Genomic DNA, 16,825 nt, shown 5'->3' with positions numbered 1-16,825 from the left:
CAAATAAAGAAATATATGTAACCATAGTATGGTGGATTCTCATACAGAGGACCGTTACACTGCCCTCTTTGCATTCATATTCTTCTGCTGCTGTTGGGGCCCACACCACGCTCCCCCACCCTTGATACACTCAAACTCCACCTAGGATTTATAATTTATACAGTCAAATCTTCACAAAACCCTCAATTTCCCAAAATGCCCTTGGATATCATTGAAAGAAAAAGACAAAAGGTCGGCAATTTCGTAATTGCGAGAAGATATTAAATTTGTGTCCGCCTTTTAGGGTATGAAATCTTGTAATTTTCCCCGGATAAGACCAAAAACCAAAGGGCATGCATGTATGTGTCCGAACGGGATTGGTTAGGGAGAAAATCCGAGGAGTATATGGTGACAAATAATTTCGAAGGTCGAGGAAGTTGTATTTAAATTCGAACTGCATCCCCATATTTGAGAGAGGAGAGAGAGAGAGAGGAGCTCCCTGGAAATTTAACCAGAAACACAGGTAATATTTCACTGTCTGAGTTTGATTTTTCATGTTTTGAGTTGGATTTTTTATCAAATTTTGCTTCTGCTGTTGTTTGAGTTAATGGGTTGGTTAAAGTTTTAATTTTTGTTTTTTATATTTGTCGAATTAAAATTTCATGTTTTGGTTATATGGGGTGGTTTGGGGATGAACTCAAAGAACAGTCTTTTAACGGTGGCGGTATTACAAATCAATCGACCTCAGCTAAGCGGATAAATTAAGACTGTGTTTATGCGTGATTGGCTTAAGATACCGTTACATAATATTCGGGTGTAGATAGAAGCTAGTTGTGAAAACTGAGTGTGCAAAGTTTTGAATTTGAAGGTGATATTTCACTGTCTGAGTTTGATTTTCATGTTTTGAGTTGGGTTTATTTTTTTTCAAATTTTGTTTCTGCTGTTGTTTGAGTTAATGGGTTAGTTAAAGTTTTAATTTTTCGAATTAAAATTTCGTTTTTTTTGGTTACTGGGGTTTTCGGTGAACTCAAAGAACTCTCTTTTAACTGTGACGGTATTATAAATCAATCGCCTTCAGCTAAGCAGACAAGTTAAGATGTGTTTATGCGTGATTGGCTTAAGATACTGCTAGTTGTGAAAACTGAGTGTGCAAGGTTTTGAATTTGAAGGTGAGAAAAGTGGGAAGAAATGACGAAGCAGCAGACGACACACTGGTGGTTGTACGACAGTCATAGCATCTCCAAACGCTCCCCATGGCTTCAAACCACTCTCTCTGGTACCTATTTTTATCCCTACTTTTCCTTTTTGCTTTTTCTAGATCGAGATTTGGGGGTTCTTTTAGATGTTACTGTACTATTTGTGACCGTTGACACAGTTCTAAACTCCTCGAATTTGAAATTCTGATTGGTTAGTTTTATAATAATTGAGGTGGGGAAGTGGGGGGACCCTATAAAGTTTGAAACTTTTTTGTGAGATTTGAGTGAGGAAAGCTGGGAAAAATGGTTGGTGAGATTGGAAATTGATTACCCAATTGGGGTTTTTTCAAAACAAAACATGTGGGTTTGTTCTCCTTCATTTCTGCTACCAATTTGAGAAATTTGATGCTAAGATTCATGGACCAGCTTATTGAAATTGTTTACTCCTTTCCCAATTAAAAATAAATAAATAAAAGAAATTGAAAGTGCACAGGATGGTGGTATCCATAGACTCCTTTTTACCTCACATGCACCTTTCTCAATTTCTGGCTATCGAATCGAATGAATTGAAAAATATCAAAGAACAAAAATTAACAGGGAATGGATGAGAGTTAAAAATGGGTGCGTAAATAGCACCACCCTTGTGCATCTGAATCCAAAAAGGTGACTTTTGCAATTTTGTTTTGTCCCTTAATTTTATGTCTTTAACTCTTTATTTTTTGTGTTTCTTGGATCAAACAACTTGTGTGCCGACCTATGTTTATGATATCTCCTTTAGTAAACTATTATTTTTTGAACTTATCGACAAGTTGTTTAACCTCAAACTAGGTTTCGTAAGATAAACTCTGCCATTAGCAAACATTCTGATTTCATACAGAATAATGTAACCGCTCTAGTTTCTTACACCGTGATCCAAACTAGGAAGAGAGGTGTATGAAACGGGCGCAGGAAAGTCTCTCGGGTGGAGGGATCCTACACATGACAGAATCGTAGACTAGGAACAAGAAACACTGAAATTAATAGAGTCACGTAACGGTGACAACAAAAAAAAATTGCTCTAGGGTGGAGGGATCCTACACATGACGAAATTGTAAACTAGAAACTAGAAACACTGAAATTAATAACATCACGTAACGGTGACAACAAAAAAATTGCTTTAGGGTGGAGGGGTACCCCATTTACAAATGATGGAATGGTTGACTGGGGGGAACTAGATGAGATAAGGGTGGGGAAATTAACCCTGGAGGATGTACTATATCTTATCATCTTTTTTTTTTCTTTTGGTAAATATCTTATCACCATGTGGCTCTAGTTCTTAGGTCATATATAAAGTCAGAGTTTTGATGATTAGATACGGTGCAGTAGTGGATTCTAATTGTGGTCCTCAGTGCTGTTACTGTGCTCCACAGAAAATTGTTGACTTCTGTTTTTTCTATTTGCCTTTCAGGATTGATATTTCTCTGTAGACTTTATGTGCTGTGGTTATGTTTGTTGCCTCATCATGTTTTGGACTCACTTGAATCTAGTTATTTCCAAAAGAACCTTATTAGGCACATAAACATCTTCCAATTTTTTTTTAACATAACCTGTTTGGTAGTGCTTTTAAAATAACTGAAAACGCTTTTAGAAAAAATGTTTAGGGTTCCGTAAGTTAAGTGCTTTTTCATAATTCACTTGCCCTTTTACCAAGGACTGATTCCAAAAACATTTTCACCAAAAACGCTTTCAGTCATTTAAAAAACACTCCAAATGAGCCATATGTTGTATCTTAAACTATCCTAGTTTAAGGGGAGAGAAGGTCCAAACTCGGGTACAAGAGAGGGCACACCGTCTTAACTAACTAACCTAACACACATATGCGGCACCTAATGTAAATCTATCAATGTACCCACATAATTCTAAGTGAAATTGTATCATTTACCAATTTGTTCATGTGAACTATTCACTTCACCAGATGATGTTTTCTTTAGGAGAAAATTGCTGGATGTTTATTTTTTTTCAATGGCAGAGCTAGAGCACAAGACGGATGCCATGCTAAAGCTGATTCAGGAAGATGCAGATTCATTTGCTCAACGTGCAGAGATGTATTACAAAAAGCGGCCGCAGCTGATCAGCATGGTGGAAGAATTTTACCGCATTCACCGTTCGTTGGCTGAGCGGTATGATCAAGTGAAGTCTGATACGGGAACACGTCTGCTGACAACGTTAGGGTCTCCATTCTCTTCAACAAAATGCCAGTCTGAGAAGGCGATGAGTGTGGTGGATTTGAGCTTCGATAGCCACTCCGAAACCTGCTGCGATGAACCTGAGGAGGAGTATTCCGAGTCTGATGTTGATGATCCTGAACCGGAGGATGAACCCCGAGTTGATGAAGAAACAAAAGAGAATGCATTGAGCAGGATTAGCGAAGACGAGGTGAGGAAATTGAAGGAAGCAATAGCGAGGCTCGAGGAAGAGAACAGAACTCAGAAAGATGAACTGAAGCAGAAAGATGAAGAAAAGAGAGAGGCCATGAGACAGTTGAGTTCAGCTGTGGATTCGCTCAAAGAGTATTCCGATTCTGAAGTTGATGATCCTGAACCAGAGGATGAACCCCGAGTTGATGAGGAAACAAAAGAGAACGCATTGAGCATGTTTAGCGAAGACGAGGTTAGGAAATTGAGGGAAGCAATAGCAAGGCTCGAGGAAGAGAACAGAACTCAGAAGGATGAACTGAAGCAGAAAGATGAAGAGAAGAGAGAGGTCATAAGACAGCTGAGTTTAGCTGTGGATTGGCTCAAAGAGGAGAATGTGGAGCTGAGAAAGAAGTGTTTCGCCAGAGAATCGCCAAATACTTCGAGTCCTGCCGGAGAACCACCGAATAATTCGAGTCCTTTCGAGTTCAACAGGTTCACCGGGACATTTTTGAGGAAGCTGTTTAACAGGTCTCCAAGGTCTCATGGAACAATTGTTGCACTCTAGATGTTGTGTGTTTACATGTTTGCAGTTTGTATAATTTGTAGTACACAGTTTAGGTAGATGTGTCGATATGATGGGGCATTTCCTCTCTAATTTAATCCAATTAGGAACTCTCTTAAGTGTTTTCTTTGTATTAGTTCTTACATTCATGTGGTGTTCTTGTGTTAATTTCATTGCCTGTAACTGAATTATTGTCATTATATATGGAACAACTCTCAAATATCACTATTACGGTAGTAATTTTTCCAAGAGAAATGTTAAGGGGAACTTAAAAGCGGAACTCTCCATGGACTATCTCCTACATCATTTATTTAACACGTTGTTTTATAATATATTGACGTTAAACTTTGAGGTGACAAAGAGTTTATCAAGAATCTCATTCTGAAAGAATTTTTTTAGAATTTCTCTTTTCCCAGCACTACTTACTGTACTAGATCGACAATACCGACAATATGAATAACATATTGACACTTTCTTTATGCAATATCAAGGCTATTAACATATCTTTGACAACATTCAGTATAACGAGACTATTTAATGCAATGATTAGGGAATATTTACCGCAATGATTAGGGAATTGATTTTTCCACACTTCTTTTCGAGAACGGATCAACTCCAGAGCTAAGCAGCCGGAGCCTCCTCATCAAACAATCTGTACCGCATAAATTGAATTCAACGGTTTCTATTAATTCATTTTCCTGGCACACAACCAACGGTCCTGATTGACTTGCACATCAATCAGCGGCCTAGATTGTTTGATAAGGAGGATCCGGCTGCTTAGCTTCGAAGAGGATCCGTTCTCCTTCTTTTCTACTCGTCTTTATTTTTGTCATTTAAATTAAATAAATAAAAGAAAATTAAGAGATTTAAATAATAAAATGTGCATGCATAAGAAAAAAAAGAGGTGTGAGGAAATCATTTTTCTCAGTGATAGTGCTGCTTAAGAACGATAATTAACAGTACGATTTGAAAAGTAATTATGCTTTGAGAGGGAGGTAAAGAGGCAGAGAATGGAGAGATTTCAATGTACCCGGAATACGAGACGGTACGTCATATGTTATTATACAAGTGGAATAAAGTTCTTTTATGTATCTCTTCACTTGTTTAATGACACATGATGTATGTGCTCGTGTTCTGAGCACACTAAAAAACTCTCCAGAGAATGACATGAATCTTGAGAATACATGACCAAAATTACAACTTTTATTTTTCAAACACTCTTTTGGATACAATACTATCCTAATCACAATCCATATGAAATTAACAATTCCACCAACCTGCATTTACCAAACATCACACTAAATAACTATTAAACTGAAAGAAAAAAAATATAGTTTACAAACATAAAGTGTAAACCACTAGTTACAATAATTGAATTTCCCCACCACCATTTCTCCTTTTTTTTGTTTTCCTCCGCAATCATCACAAGAATCTGCATTACACTTACACACCAGACCAAACCAGCAAGCCAAGAAAGAACATTACATTTATAGGCAGAGATGAAGTGACAGAAACTGCATGGGAAACTGGGAGAGAGCCTGATGGAGCAAGAGCCAGGTCTGGTTGATCAGGAGCAACATGGACGTCCGGGTCCGGCGGACTCTGGCTCGATGGGATGGTGGGGAGAGAAGAGTCAGAGGGAGAGAGAGGCACACCACCAGGAGATGGAAACAATGGAGAAATATCAGGAGATGGGGTTGGAGAGGAAGAGAGAGGAGCACCGGGGAGAAATGCAGGTGCGGCTGATATGCTTGAAAACTGTGTTTCTGGTTGGGATTGTAAGGCTAGTGAGGAGTGAGAAGCCATGAAAAGTATGAAGAGTGCCAAGAATGATGACCAAAAGGAAGCCATTAATGAATGTATGATTGATCAAGTTCACAAGAGTAGTATGGAGCTTCAATAAATGTGTGTTTTGGGGGATGAGAGAAGAGAGGATGGAAAGAAAGAGTAAAGGAGTTGAGGAGAGTGTAAGGCTTAAAAGGGTGTAGTGAGAGAGTGTTTTTTTGGGGGGGGGGGAAAGAGTAAAGGAGTTGAGGAGAGTGTAAGGCTTAAAAGGGTGTAGTGAGAGAGTGTTTTGGGGGGGGGGGGGGGGGGGGGGGGGGAAGAGTAAAGGAGTTGAGGAGAGTTTAAGGCTTAAAAGGGTGTAGTGAGAGAGTGTTTTGGGGGTGGGGGGGGGGGGGGGGGTGGGGGTGGGGATAGAAATATTATTGTGTGATAATGGAACAAAGTTACATTGTATAACCAATCAACGTCTTAAGTGGTAAAAGAACAATTAACTTATTAGTTGGGTAACTGATTAATTAGTTGGTTATGTTATTTTCACAAAGAGTGATATCGCATGCATTATGAATTTTATTTACATGAGATATAGAAATACAGTAAAATCCGTTCTCTTGTGAGAGTACCTTACCCAAGTTTCTCTTTGAACTATAAGGTTGATATTTTCCAATTTTAGAATGTAACATCAAAATCCGCTCAGATTATAACATGTAAACTGATTATATATACTATGTGATTATACCCCAGTGTTATATAATAATTACGTAGTGGGGACAGAACATAAAGTGCCAAATATAATTGGAAGCTGGCTTTGGTATTACAGATCTGTATGTTTTGCTAAGGGACAAGCTTTATTTTTTATTTTCTTTCTGTACAGCATGAGGGTGAGGTGTCCATCTTTTTTGCCATTAAAATCTGCAGCCTGAGTCCGTGGATCTGCTATTAGGGTTTTAAACCTTGTCACGTAGACTTTGCAGCAGTAACTGAATGACAGTTTTCATAGTTGCATGCTACGTTGGTAACTTGTGATGACTACAAACGAGCAAGTTCATACTCCTTGTTTATTGGTTTTTCGAATATTGCAAATTGCAATCCAACACATATACGTATCATTTATATTTACTTGTATATTACAAATTTACAGTATGACACATAAACGAAAATTACTTATTATAACAATAATCATGCTATATCTCATTAAGTGGGGTCGGTTGTATGAATCTTAAAACATTACTACGTTTAGTTTTGCACCAAGTTTTTTGCTAGCTCCAACTACTCTATATCATTTCTTAAAGTCTCTTTCTAAGTCTTTCTAAGTCTTTTTATACCTCTTTTGCCTTGACTCTCATTCTCATAGTTAGATCTTCTAACCGGCGCATCTGCAAGTCTTCGATTCACTTGTCCAAAACACCTCTATCCCTTTTGCAATCCGACACAAACACCTATATATCACTGATGCTTACTTGTATGTTACAATGTGATGCATGAACGGAAATTACTTGTTACAAACCACAAAAAGAAAAGTTTCGCGTGTCAAACTTCGATTTCTTACTAAGGGGTCAGCTAATGATCAAACAATGATGACCGATTGTGATTCTGATTCCATTCCAATTGTTGTTCTGGGTCGAAGTCTCTGGGTTTGTTGTGTATAATATTCTGATCATGGATCTGCTTTTCTGGCCATTAAGCATATTTTTATCCCGGTAGCAGGTAGAATATTAGATATAATAATTGGTTTATTGATGATGAAGAAAGAGTGAGCATGTGTGTAGAAAGTAGACTAATGGGCTGTGGTATTTTGGAAACATATTGACAGACAGCTTAGCAGATCATGTGGTTTCTCTTTGTTTGCTCCCTTTTTAAAAGGGTTTTTGCTCATAGCCCTCGAGTCTTATTATTTGTTATTTTTGGATAAATTTAAATTTTAAGATTTGTGTTTGTCCACTACAGAGATTTCAAAATTTAAACTTATCAAACGGTGATAAATAAGATAGTGAACATCACCATCACTTGAAAATGGTGAGAAAAAATATCCGCCTTTTTGAAAGTGCAGCTTCCTTTTGTTGTTCGATTAATATCTGTACGTTGTGGTACCAGTGATAATTTCAAATACGGCATATATGTAACACGATTTGAATAAAATATATACAACTAAATCTCAATAGGTAATATGAGTTATTAAATTATTATTTTACATCATTTTGCATTTACCTCTAGGTCTATGAATTAGTTATAGGGAAATGAGAAATGCTGAGGGGTACTATCTTAAAAGTAAGATTCTCTAACACCTTATAGTTAAACGTCAATTCCTGTCTAACATTATAAAACATTTGCCAAAAACATAAGATGACATAGAGTCCAATGTCTATAGGCAATCTCACTTTTACATGGACTTAACTATTAATATTATACTGTAAGTTCATGTCATATCAAACACACAGACTACTTATGTAATACATTCAAATTAGTGACACCATGTGGTAATTTAACTGTCATACTAAAAAAATTTGATCAAACAATGTCGTAAAGATATCAAAAGCAACAACTGCGTGGAAATATATATATATATATGTAAATTCAGAAGCCTTGCATCAAATGTTGAGATGGCCGAGTTGGTCTAAGGCGCCAGATTAAGGTTCTGGTCCGAAAGGGCGTGGGTTCAAATCCCACTCTCAACATTCTGTTTTTCATTTTTTTCCCTTCTTTTTGGAGGTTGCGAGAGTCAGGAGAAATGTCTATCGTCTGCAGCCTTACCTTACTTTGCATTGTGGGAACTTTAACGAAAAGCACATGGTACTGTTCACTTTAACGAAAAACCACATTTTTACACTAAAAAGTCAATCATGATACTATTCACTTTACCCTTTATTTTGTCCTTATCATTAAAACTCAAAGTTTTCAAACCCTTTTTATTAGTTTTCCTTTGCACTGTACTAATATAATGCTGAAAAACCAGCATCACAATATTTATACTGAGACATCATTTTTTGATTGAATTGAATTTCAAAATATATAATAAATGGCATTTCATTATCTTTATTACAGTAAATAATTCAATTACAAGAAATATTTGCCACTCTAACTGAAGCAACAACTTATGGATACAAATTATCAAAAATGTCACACTTGCTAAGAAATTACAAAAACGAACACCTTGTAACGGCTGCGCCGCCGCGGCAGAAGCCAATCGATAAATAGTCGTTGGCCGGCGAATCATAACCACCATCTTTCTAGTTTTCTACTGATAGCTTCTGCTTCTCCAAGATGTAAGCAATGATAATTTATGCCCAAATAATTCCATCGAACCCGATTTCCAAATTTGAAACTGGACTGTCTCCAATATCCTGATCAACTGCTTGGTTGTCCCCAAGCGAATCCACGTAGGGCTCCGACAGATCGGAAGATCTTTCGGATGGAATCCCATAGTCTTTGAGAATGCAGGATGATGCAGCAAGAGCTGCTTCCCTTTCCAAAACGGTTATGTAGTTGTCTTCAAACTCGAAGACTAAGTACTTGTCCTTGCATGCTGATTGAGAGCACAGAAAAACCGTGAGCACTGGAGTGGGGCGATAGAGTGAAGAGGAAGTATTTGAAGGGACATTACGACTTACAATCTACGAGGTAGGCCAAATGATGAATGTTCCTTATTTGAGTTCCGTTTAACTTCAAAACCTGAGATCAATTTCTTCTGTTAGTTTGGGCAGCGTTGGCGGAGAGATGTAAAAGTCGTATAGTACAAACAGGTAACTTACCTGCTGATTGCTCATGTCTTCATACCCAATGTTTACTTCATTTGCCAAGACCTATCGGCGCAAAAGACATGAGAACAGAAATTCCAATAACATACAGAGAAACGACAACACAAACTCCACATTGACGCACATTGCTCAAGGAAAATCTACGCGACTAACCTGTGATAGGATTACAATCTGTTCCCCTTTGAATCTAGCCAAGGAGTAGCGCGCCTTCACCAAGAGTTTAAGCTGACCAGAAAGGAAACCAAAAACTAATCAATTTTCAAACCAAAAGCGGCATACTGGTTAGCAAACGAAAAGGAAATAGCTAAACGTGAATTTTGTGCTTAAGAGCGTGTGGAAACTTACCCCAATAGAGTCTTCACACTCCTCACTGCAGAAAGAAACATAAGAAATGGTGAGTTTATAATTAGCACAAGAGGTTATTAGTAAAAAGATAATTGCACATGTTTCTGAGTGACAGAAACGAGCACGACTTACTCTATCAGTGGTTCTGAGAGGGGGGTAAACACCAAACCGGCAATTATTAAGTAAGAAGGCTGACCTCCGTCGATATGAAAGGGAACCTTATCGGAAGACAAAGAACTCGAAAGAATCAGTATCAAGATATTTAAATAAATTATGGGACTGATGATAATTACTTCATGGCATCGCAAAAAGCTCCGAATTTCTACTTACCAAATGCACTCGTGGGTGCAAAACTGCTTTAACTTTCATATATTCTCCAGCTCTAATAATACCAATATCTGCAACATCGCCCGCAAATCTGTATAGGAGCACTGTTAACCCATATTTGAACAAATTGTAACATGAACGCAATTACTGAAACAATCAGAAAGTAAAAACAAATGCAGTGTTTAACTGAATTTCTTGTATAAGAACCAGGGATTTACTTTTGGCTAATGAGGTAGCGGAATGCGATGCGCTCATTTGATCGAAAGGGTACTGTTCCTTCACACCCTACATGAACATCATCAAAGCTTACAATGACGTCCCCCTGAAAAAACACAGGAACCATCAAAGTTCGTATAAAAGATTCAAAGTTGTTCAGTGTGCTTTAAATTCCAATAAATTTATAGTGAAACGACAGACTCTAGTAGTAGCAAATGTGGCTAAGTTAACTCCAACTTCTCATACATCATTAGCTTTTGACTCCTCAAAACTAGCTTAAGAACCTTTCCCATTCAACACATGCGATTGTTGTTACTTTATTTCTGGTTCTAATAGTTTTTCACATCATATTTCCGCTCCCGTTTCATCGTTTATCTCGAAGATATGTGAAAATATGATACTGCTAAAACCTAATGGTAACACAAGCTGTAGCTTAGAAGCACCAAAAAGTTGCTTAACCATTCCATTGTGGACTGTTTAACAAGTAGAGTTACAAACAGCTACAGCAATCACTCAAGAATTCAAATAGCCAACATACCTCCTTTAATACATTATGTGCATCAGAAGTGGGTTCAACTCTTCGGACCAGTACACCCTGCACAAACCAGATGTGATGAGGACAAGCCTAAGAAAAATCAATAGCTACTAAGCCATCGTTATAATAACGTGTTGAAACGTGGCCTGATAGTATATTCTAGTTTCTACTTGAGTAAAATCCTGCATGCTTTACATGGTCCTCATGTGCCCTTGACTGAAAGCCTTTGCAATTCCCTTGCTCACAAGATTATATGAAAACATTTTCACTTCCAATCCATCTCTGATTCTTATTGCAAGAAATAATTTTAGTTGATGAAAGCTTTGCGCATATTATACATACTTTTACTGACACGGTTACACCAACGGATCCAAGAAACACTTGACCAGACAAAGAGACATACCTCAATAGACTCTACTTTCAGGCACGCCTTTAATGCTGGATTCTCCAACTTCTGCAACAATACACCAAGGCAAGGGAAACCTGAAAGTCAAAGCCAAATTATTGGGATAAGTCCACAATAAGTTGGCAGGGTCAAGCTTCAATCATAATAAGAAGCGTAAAGGTGAAATTAATTGAAAATATAGCAGTAATACTAACAGGCCACCAAAGAAAGCAGCAGGTATTAGACAGACAAGTTCAACAGGTATTCAGATCATTTGCTTTAGTTACATAACACTTGGCACTTAGTCACAGTGCAAGAAAAATACACATGTAAGTATAACATATATTCATATATGGATAGAGGCATGTGTGCACGCATAAGAAGATAATATTTACAGAAAACATGACATTTACAAGATGACAGGAAAGAAAAATGGAAGCACGACCTAATCCTTTGAAAAGACCCCTATTACAAGGTAACCAAAACAAGTTACTAGAACCATGGTTCAAGGATGAAGGGACACTATGAAAGTCGGCAAACTGAGTTGATGTTACAGATATACATGAATCTAAATTTCCTATATACAATATATGGGATATTTATAATTCTACTTTCTTGATACTTTGGAAGAGCATTGATGAGCAGTGTACAAAAAATTCAACACAAGTCGAAGTCATATACAATCCAAAGTTCATATACCACATGCATCAACTAATTTCCCTTCACACAGATGAAAGCTGGTAAGACTTTATTACCTGTGTACTTCCCGTTCCTCTCATAGTCATCCAAAAAATGAGACACAACTGTAGTAGGAATGACATAACCAATATTCTCAGCCTCCTCAGATCTGTAGACCTAAAGGAATTGTCTCTTAAAATCATATAAAATAAAAGTTTTCATGTCACATTATTGCCTATACAGCTAAGAAATCTAAGACCAAGTAAGCAGGGATAAACAAACTTTGACAGCAAGCCAACAAATTTACCTGAAATGCCACACCAATGCACTCCCCCTTATCATTGAATGCAGGGCCACCACTATTACCTACAATCTAGCAAAGTATAAGCAATAGCTATGACAAAAATGGTTATAATGTATAAAGAACGATGGTAATCTTGAGGCACCTAAATAACTTTCAGAAGAAGAGACTGTTATACTTGTAAATTTGAGTTATAGACTGACCAGGATTTATTGCTGCATCAATCTGAATGCCCAGCAAATCAGATGACCCATGAGCATATGATGTAACCTGAGGATATAGTTATTAAATTGTAAGAACTCGATCCCGCATATTTGTGTAGCACAGTTTAGATAGGATGGAATATTTATCTTTTAAGGACATCAACTGAATATCAGAGCCATATCTATCAACAAGAAGCAACAAATCAAACAATTACATTCAGGTAGGGAAAACCAACCTCTATACGCGATACAACCCCCTTAGTTACTGAAATGGTATCCCCTCCAAGGGGATATCCTACAACAGTCACTGATTCCTGTCCATATAAAAGCCACAGATAGAACACTTTAAAGGAACGAACCAAAATGATCTAATAGCAGAGCTGTAGAAAATTCCGAAATGTAGAAATCTAAACCTTTGTATAACAACATCAACTTCTGCAGTTTCAGAACTGAAAGGGCTGACATTATTTTGAGGGTGTACGATAAGGAGTGACTTCTGTTAGTTACTGTAACATCACTTGAAAATTTAAATCTAGATTTCGACATGCGGGTGGTCAGTTTATCTTGTCATATTAATAGTTTCAATAAAAATTTGGATAGAGGGGATGCACGTGCCTTCTGAAATCCTGAAATTATGTGACAGAAGTTAATTAACTTTCACACAATGTTTGCAGTCACACCCTCTATGATCCACAATTAGTATCTCAACTAAGTACTAACACATCTAAACTAACCCAACTCTCAGAAAGGTCCTCTGTTCATGTTAGTATCTACACTAACCAGATATGATATCCTGACGATAATTTACCTTCCAGATGATGCAAGGGCTATTACAAGTGCATATAACCAAATTGTAGATAGCATTGAATAGTACAGAATAACTCACTATCTCCAAGAGACAGGAGTAATACCTGAAGATGTGGCAAGCTTCCCAATTGGAGTGGTTCTGCTCCTTTCCAGAATTCCTCACTTTCTACTGAAAGTAAGGCTATATCACAATCAACACCTCTGGCCAAAACCTGCAAATTAAGTCACTAGTAAAGCTAAATCATAATCCCCACTACTAATAAGCTGCAACATCATATTTATCTCCAAGACATCATTAATTTTCTGAGGGTGAAATACCTTAGCCACATATTTGGTATCATCCCCTCTTCTCTTCACTTTGACCTGCATTTGTAAGGAAAATAAAAACATGATGATGATGAAAACAGTAACAATAAATCAGTACGTATTATAGAAAAAGATATGACCGTGCTAATGAGACCCCAAACCCTCAATGTAAAACACATAAAACGCAAGGTAGACAAAATGTGTACGCCGACTGAATCCAAAGTTGACATGTGCCCGACAAGTGCGCTTAGAAAGGCAAACCTATTCACTGACCAGGTAAATTTTTAATAATTTTGCATTTGTAAACTGCTAAGTAAATGATACTAATGTACCCTTTTTTACTAATCATTCACTATTAAGGATGAAAAGTACCTGAGTATAATGCTCAACACAGTGGGCATTTGTCAAGAGTTTCCCGTCACCAATCATAAAAGCACTGCATCGAAAGATTCAGATTATAAGTCCGTTAAAATTGCACACAGGCTAGTGAAATGGGTTAACAAGATAAGATTTCAAAACTTGCCTGCCTGTACTTGTATATTGTCTTTGTTTTTGCCAAGGAAGGGAGTAGTCGGGCGCGGTATGGGTGCAGTAAACCTAACCAAATAATTGTTAGCGACCAACCGAATCTGTAGACTTTGATATTAAAGTGATAGGATTGATAAACACCAAACTCCCATAGATCACCAGGACAACAACGGATAGCAAATATTTTGTTTGACAAAACAAGAGATATTTCATTCCCAAGCTTCTATAAGAACCAACATCCCAAGCTCAAAATAATTTACACACTGAAGAGAAGATAGTCATCAGTAATTGGAAAAGCTCAGCATCTAAGCGACCTAACGTGCACCACAAAGCTCGATATACGGATATGTTACTCCAAACATGAACTTATGCACAAACTATACCCCGTAAACATTCTCAAAGATACAATTTTCGGCTTCAATACTACTCAGAAGACATAATGCATTGCAAATTAATCTGGAAAAAGGGTAAACAAAATTTACCTTAACAACGGCATTGAGAAAATCGGCATCCTGGAGACTTTTCGGTTCAACCTGAATCGAAAATCAACAGAATTTCAAATTCAAACACTGAGCATTTTTCCAAACCCGAAATTGAATCATCACAAAACGAATTCAGTGCAACAATCATCAAACCTGCTGCTCTTTCTGATTAACTACAGACTCCTTCCGCTCTTTTCGTTGCGCTCCGAACCCTCTGTACGCCACCGATTGAGATTGCCCCTTCTTCCCTCTGCCATTTCCGCTAAACTTATTGGGAACGCCTTCTCCCTGCATTTCCCAACCCAACACAATCACAAACTACTTAATTACCAAAAATAACCGCACAAACGGCGCGGTATAAAGGTTAGGATTTTACCTCCGGTTGATATTTATCAGCGGACGACGGAGGCGACGACGGCGAGCCTTTTCTCGAACTGGAAGCTCGTTCTCTCCTGCTCCGACTGACGGGCTTAAGAGCTTGGCACTGGTAGCTGCCGGAACAGAGCCACGTGGCGAAGAAGGGTTGGACGGAGACGAAGGAGCGGATTTTAACGGTGGAGGTGAGCGCAGAGAAGCAGCAGTTGCCGACCGCAACGGCCATTTGAAAAATGGAAGCTCGGAGCTCGCCGCTGAAAGGAAGGTTTTTGGAAGACGAAGTTGCGTTTCCTTATCCGTAAATAATTGGACTTTTTCGGGCGTGGGTAATTTTGGCGCCTACGGGTTTGAATTGGGAGACTGCCGGCCCGTTTATATTTGGGTTTTTTGGTCCTACTATTACAAATGGGCTTGAGTTTGTGGTTACTTGGGTTGTCAAATTGGGTCCGAAAATATTTTGAGTCGTTACGATGCCCTCTCTTGAGGTTGGCACGGTCCGGTTTAGGTTAGTTTCACATATAAATTTTGGTCAAACCAACTGCCATTTACGGATTTGATCTGGTTTTAATTCACATTGAAAGTAAACACCGAACCGAACCCAATTATTGTTACGCAATTTGATTTCGCCAGCTTCATGGTGTTTGACGCCCATGACTTGGCATCTACGCCATCCGTGAGCCGAAGCACGCCTAAGGCCACCATTTCCCCCGTACATTCGCAAATGACTTAGCGAGGGGACGCATAAGGTTGTGTGACGCCCAGGCAAACATGCCCTCAACCTAATAGCTTCGGACGAAACTTGCGTTTAGAGAATTGATGGTGAGTTCACACCAAGTATCGCAACTCGTTGCACTCTTCATCAATGCGTGAATCGAGATCTCTTTTATCCGAAGTTGTTTTGACACATTGAAGATGATGATGCCACTCGTATGCCCACCTCGGCCTAAGCCCCATCCTCTTGCTTTGCATTTATTAGCTTCTGATTAAAAACCAAGATATGAATTTTTAGCGCTAAACACATAATAACTAAGTATTGAATTCATCAATTAAACGAGTCGAAGTTGAGACTTCTCACTTACGAGTAGACGTTGATGTTGCATTGGGATGTGTTCTTTTCTAGGCTATAGGGTTGCGTCTCGCAATAGCCCAATTGATTAGTAAATGGACATTACGCACGTGTCTAGTTCTGAACTGCCTGGTGTTGTCAGGTCTGGTTCATCTGCAGGTGGTCGGTGGGGCCACCGGTCGGTAATTGAAATTTGAGACGATGCAGACGTGGGCGGTTAACGATGTAATGGAGCCCACTTTTCCATTAATTCCCCGCATGCTGGGAGGACGCGTCCCTATCACCGCGTTAATTGCTCATGTCTCTTCCCGTCATTTTCCACGTGCCTCAGATATTTATATTTCTCATCTGCTAAACACTCCTCCGTTAACCTTAGCCTTGATAATTTTTGTTTGCATTGAAAAATAAGTTGCCAATGCTTCTTTTTTTTCTTTTTTTCTTTTTTGAAAAGAAAATTTTGGAAACCCAATGAGAGGTGAAACGTCAACACATTTAAAATATAAAGTTTTAACGAAATACTTCAGATAATGTTCATTTTTAACGAAAATGACATTTTTATTCTAAAAGTCACTATTGGTATTATTCATTTACAACACTTTTT

The 16,825-nt window shown here is 38.1% G+C and overlaps 3 protein-coding genes and 1 non-coding gene across 4 annotated transcripts; 2 read left to right on the top strand and 2 right to left on the bottom strand.

Annotated features, from left to right (window-relative positions):
* Positions 1-308: 308 nt before the first annotated feature.
* On the top strand, positions 309-4,358 carry LOC103423115 (protein NETWORKED 3C-like). The gene is made up of 3 exons (XM_029089242.2): positions 309-502; positions 1,149-1,255; positions 3,184-4,358. Exons 2-3 carry the CDS (start codon positions 1,168-1,170, stop codon positions 4,134-4,136), a joined length of 1,041 nt encoding a protein of 346 aa, XP_028945075.2. The 5' UTR covers positions 309-502; positions 1,149-1,167; the 3' UTR covers positions 4,137-4,358.
* A 1,218-nt stretch (positions 4,359-5,576) lies between these two features.
* LOC108173115 (classical arabinogalactan protein 26-like) lies at positions 5,577-5,984 on the bottom strand. The gene has a single exon (XM_017331534.3). The coding sequence runs from the start codon at positions 5,982-5,984 to the stop codon at positions 5,577-5,579; it is 408 nt and encodes a 135-aa protein (XP_017187023.3).
* A 2,525-nt stretch (positions 5,985-8,509) lies between these two features.
* TRNAL-AAG (transfer RNA leucine (anticodon AAG)) lies at positions 8,510-8,590 on the top strand. Its single transcript has one exon. It is a non-coding gene; the product is annotated as a tRNA-Leu (tRNA).
* Positions 8,591-8,923: 333 nt separating this feature from the next.
* On the bottom strand, positions 8,924-15,477 carry LOC103449109 (protease Do-like 2, chloroplastic). The gene is made up of 21 exons (XM_029089241.2): positions 15,160-15,477; positions 14,937-15,071; positions 14,784-14,834; positions 14,297-14,370; positions 14,146-14,209; positions 13,786-13,830; positions 13,572-13,679; positions 12,897-12,974; positions 12,661-12,727; positions 12,464-12,522; positions 12,234-12,333; positions 11,497-11,576; positions 11,097-11,153; positions 10,561-10,664; positions 10,346-10,433; positions 10,148-10,233; positions 10,016-10,040; positions 9,824-9,895; positions 9,665-9,715; positions 9,524-9,584; positions 8,924-9,438 (listed from the first exon to the last, which is right to left on the bottom strand). The coding sequence occupies exons 1-21, from the start codon at positions 15,382-15,384 to the stop codon at positions 9,194-9,196; spliced, it is 1,875 nt and encodes a 624-aa protein (XP_028945074.2). The 5' UTR covers positions 15,385-15,477; the 3' UTR covers positions 8,924-9,193.
* Positions 15,478-16,825: the final 1,348 nt, after the last annotated feature.

Source organism: Malus domestica, chromosome 11 (assembly GCF_042453785.1).
Source record: "Malus domestica chromosome 11, GDT2T_hap1".
Lineage (NCBI taxonomy): Eukaryota > Viridiplantae > Streptophyta > Magnoliopsida > Rosales > Rosaceae > Malus > Malus domestica.
This window is presented reverse-complemented; position numbering and strand designations above follow the sequence as displayed.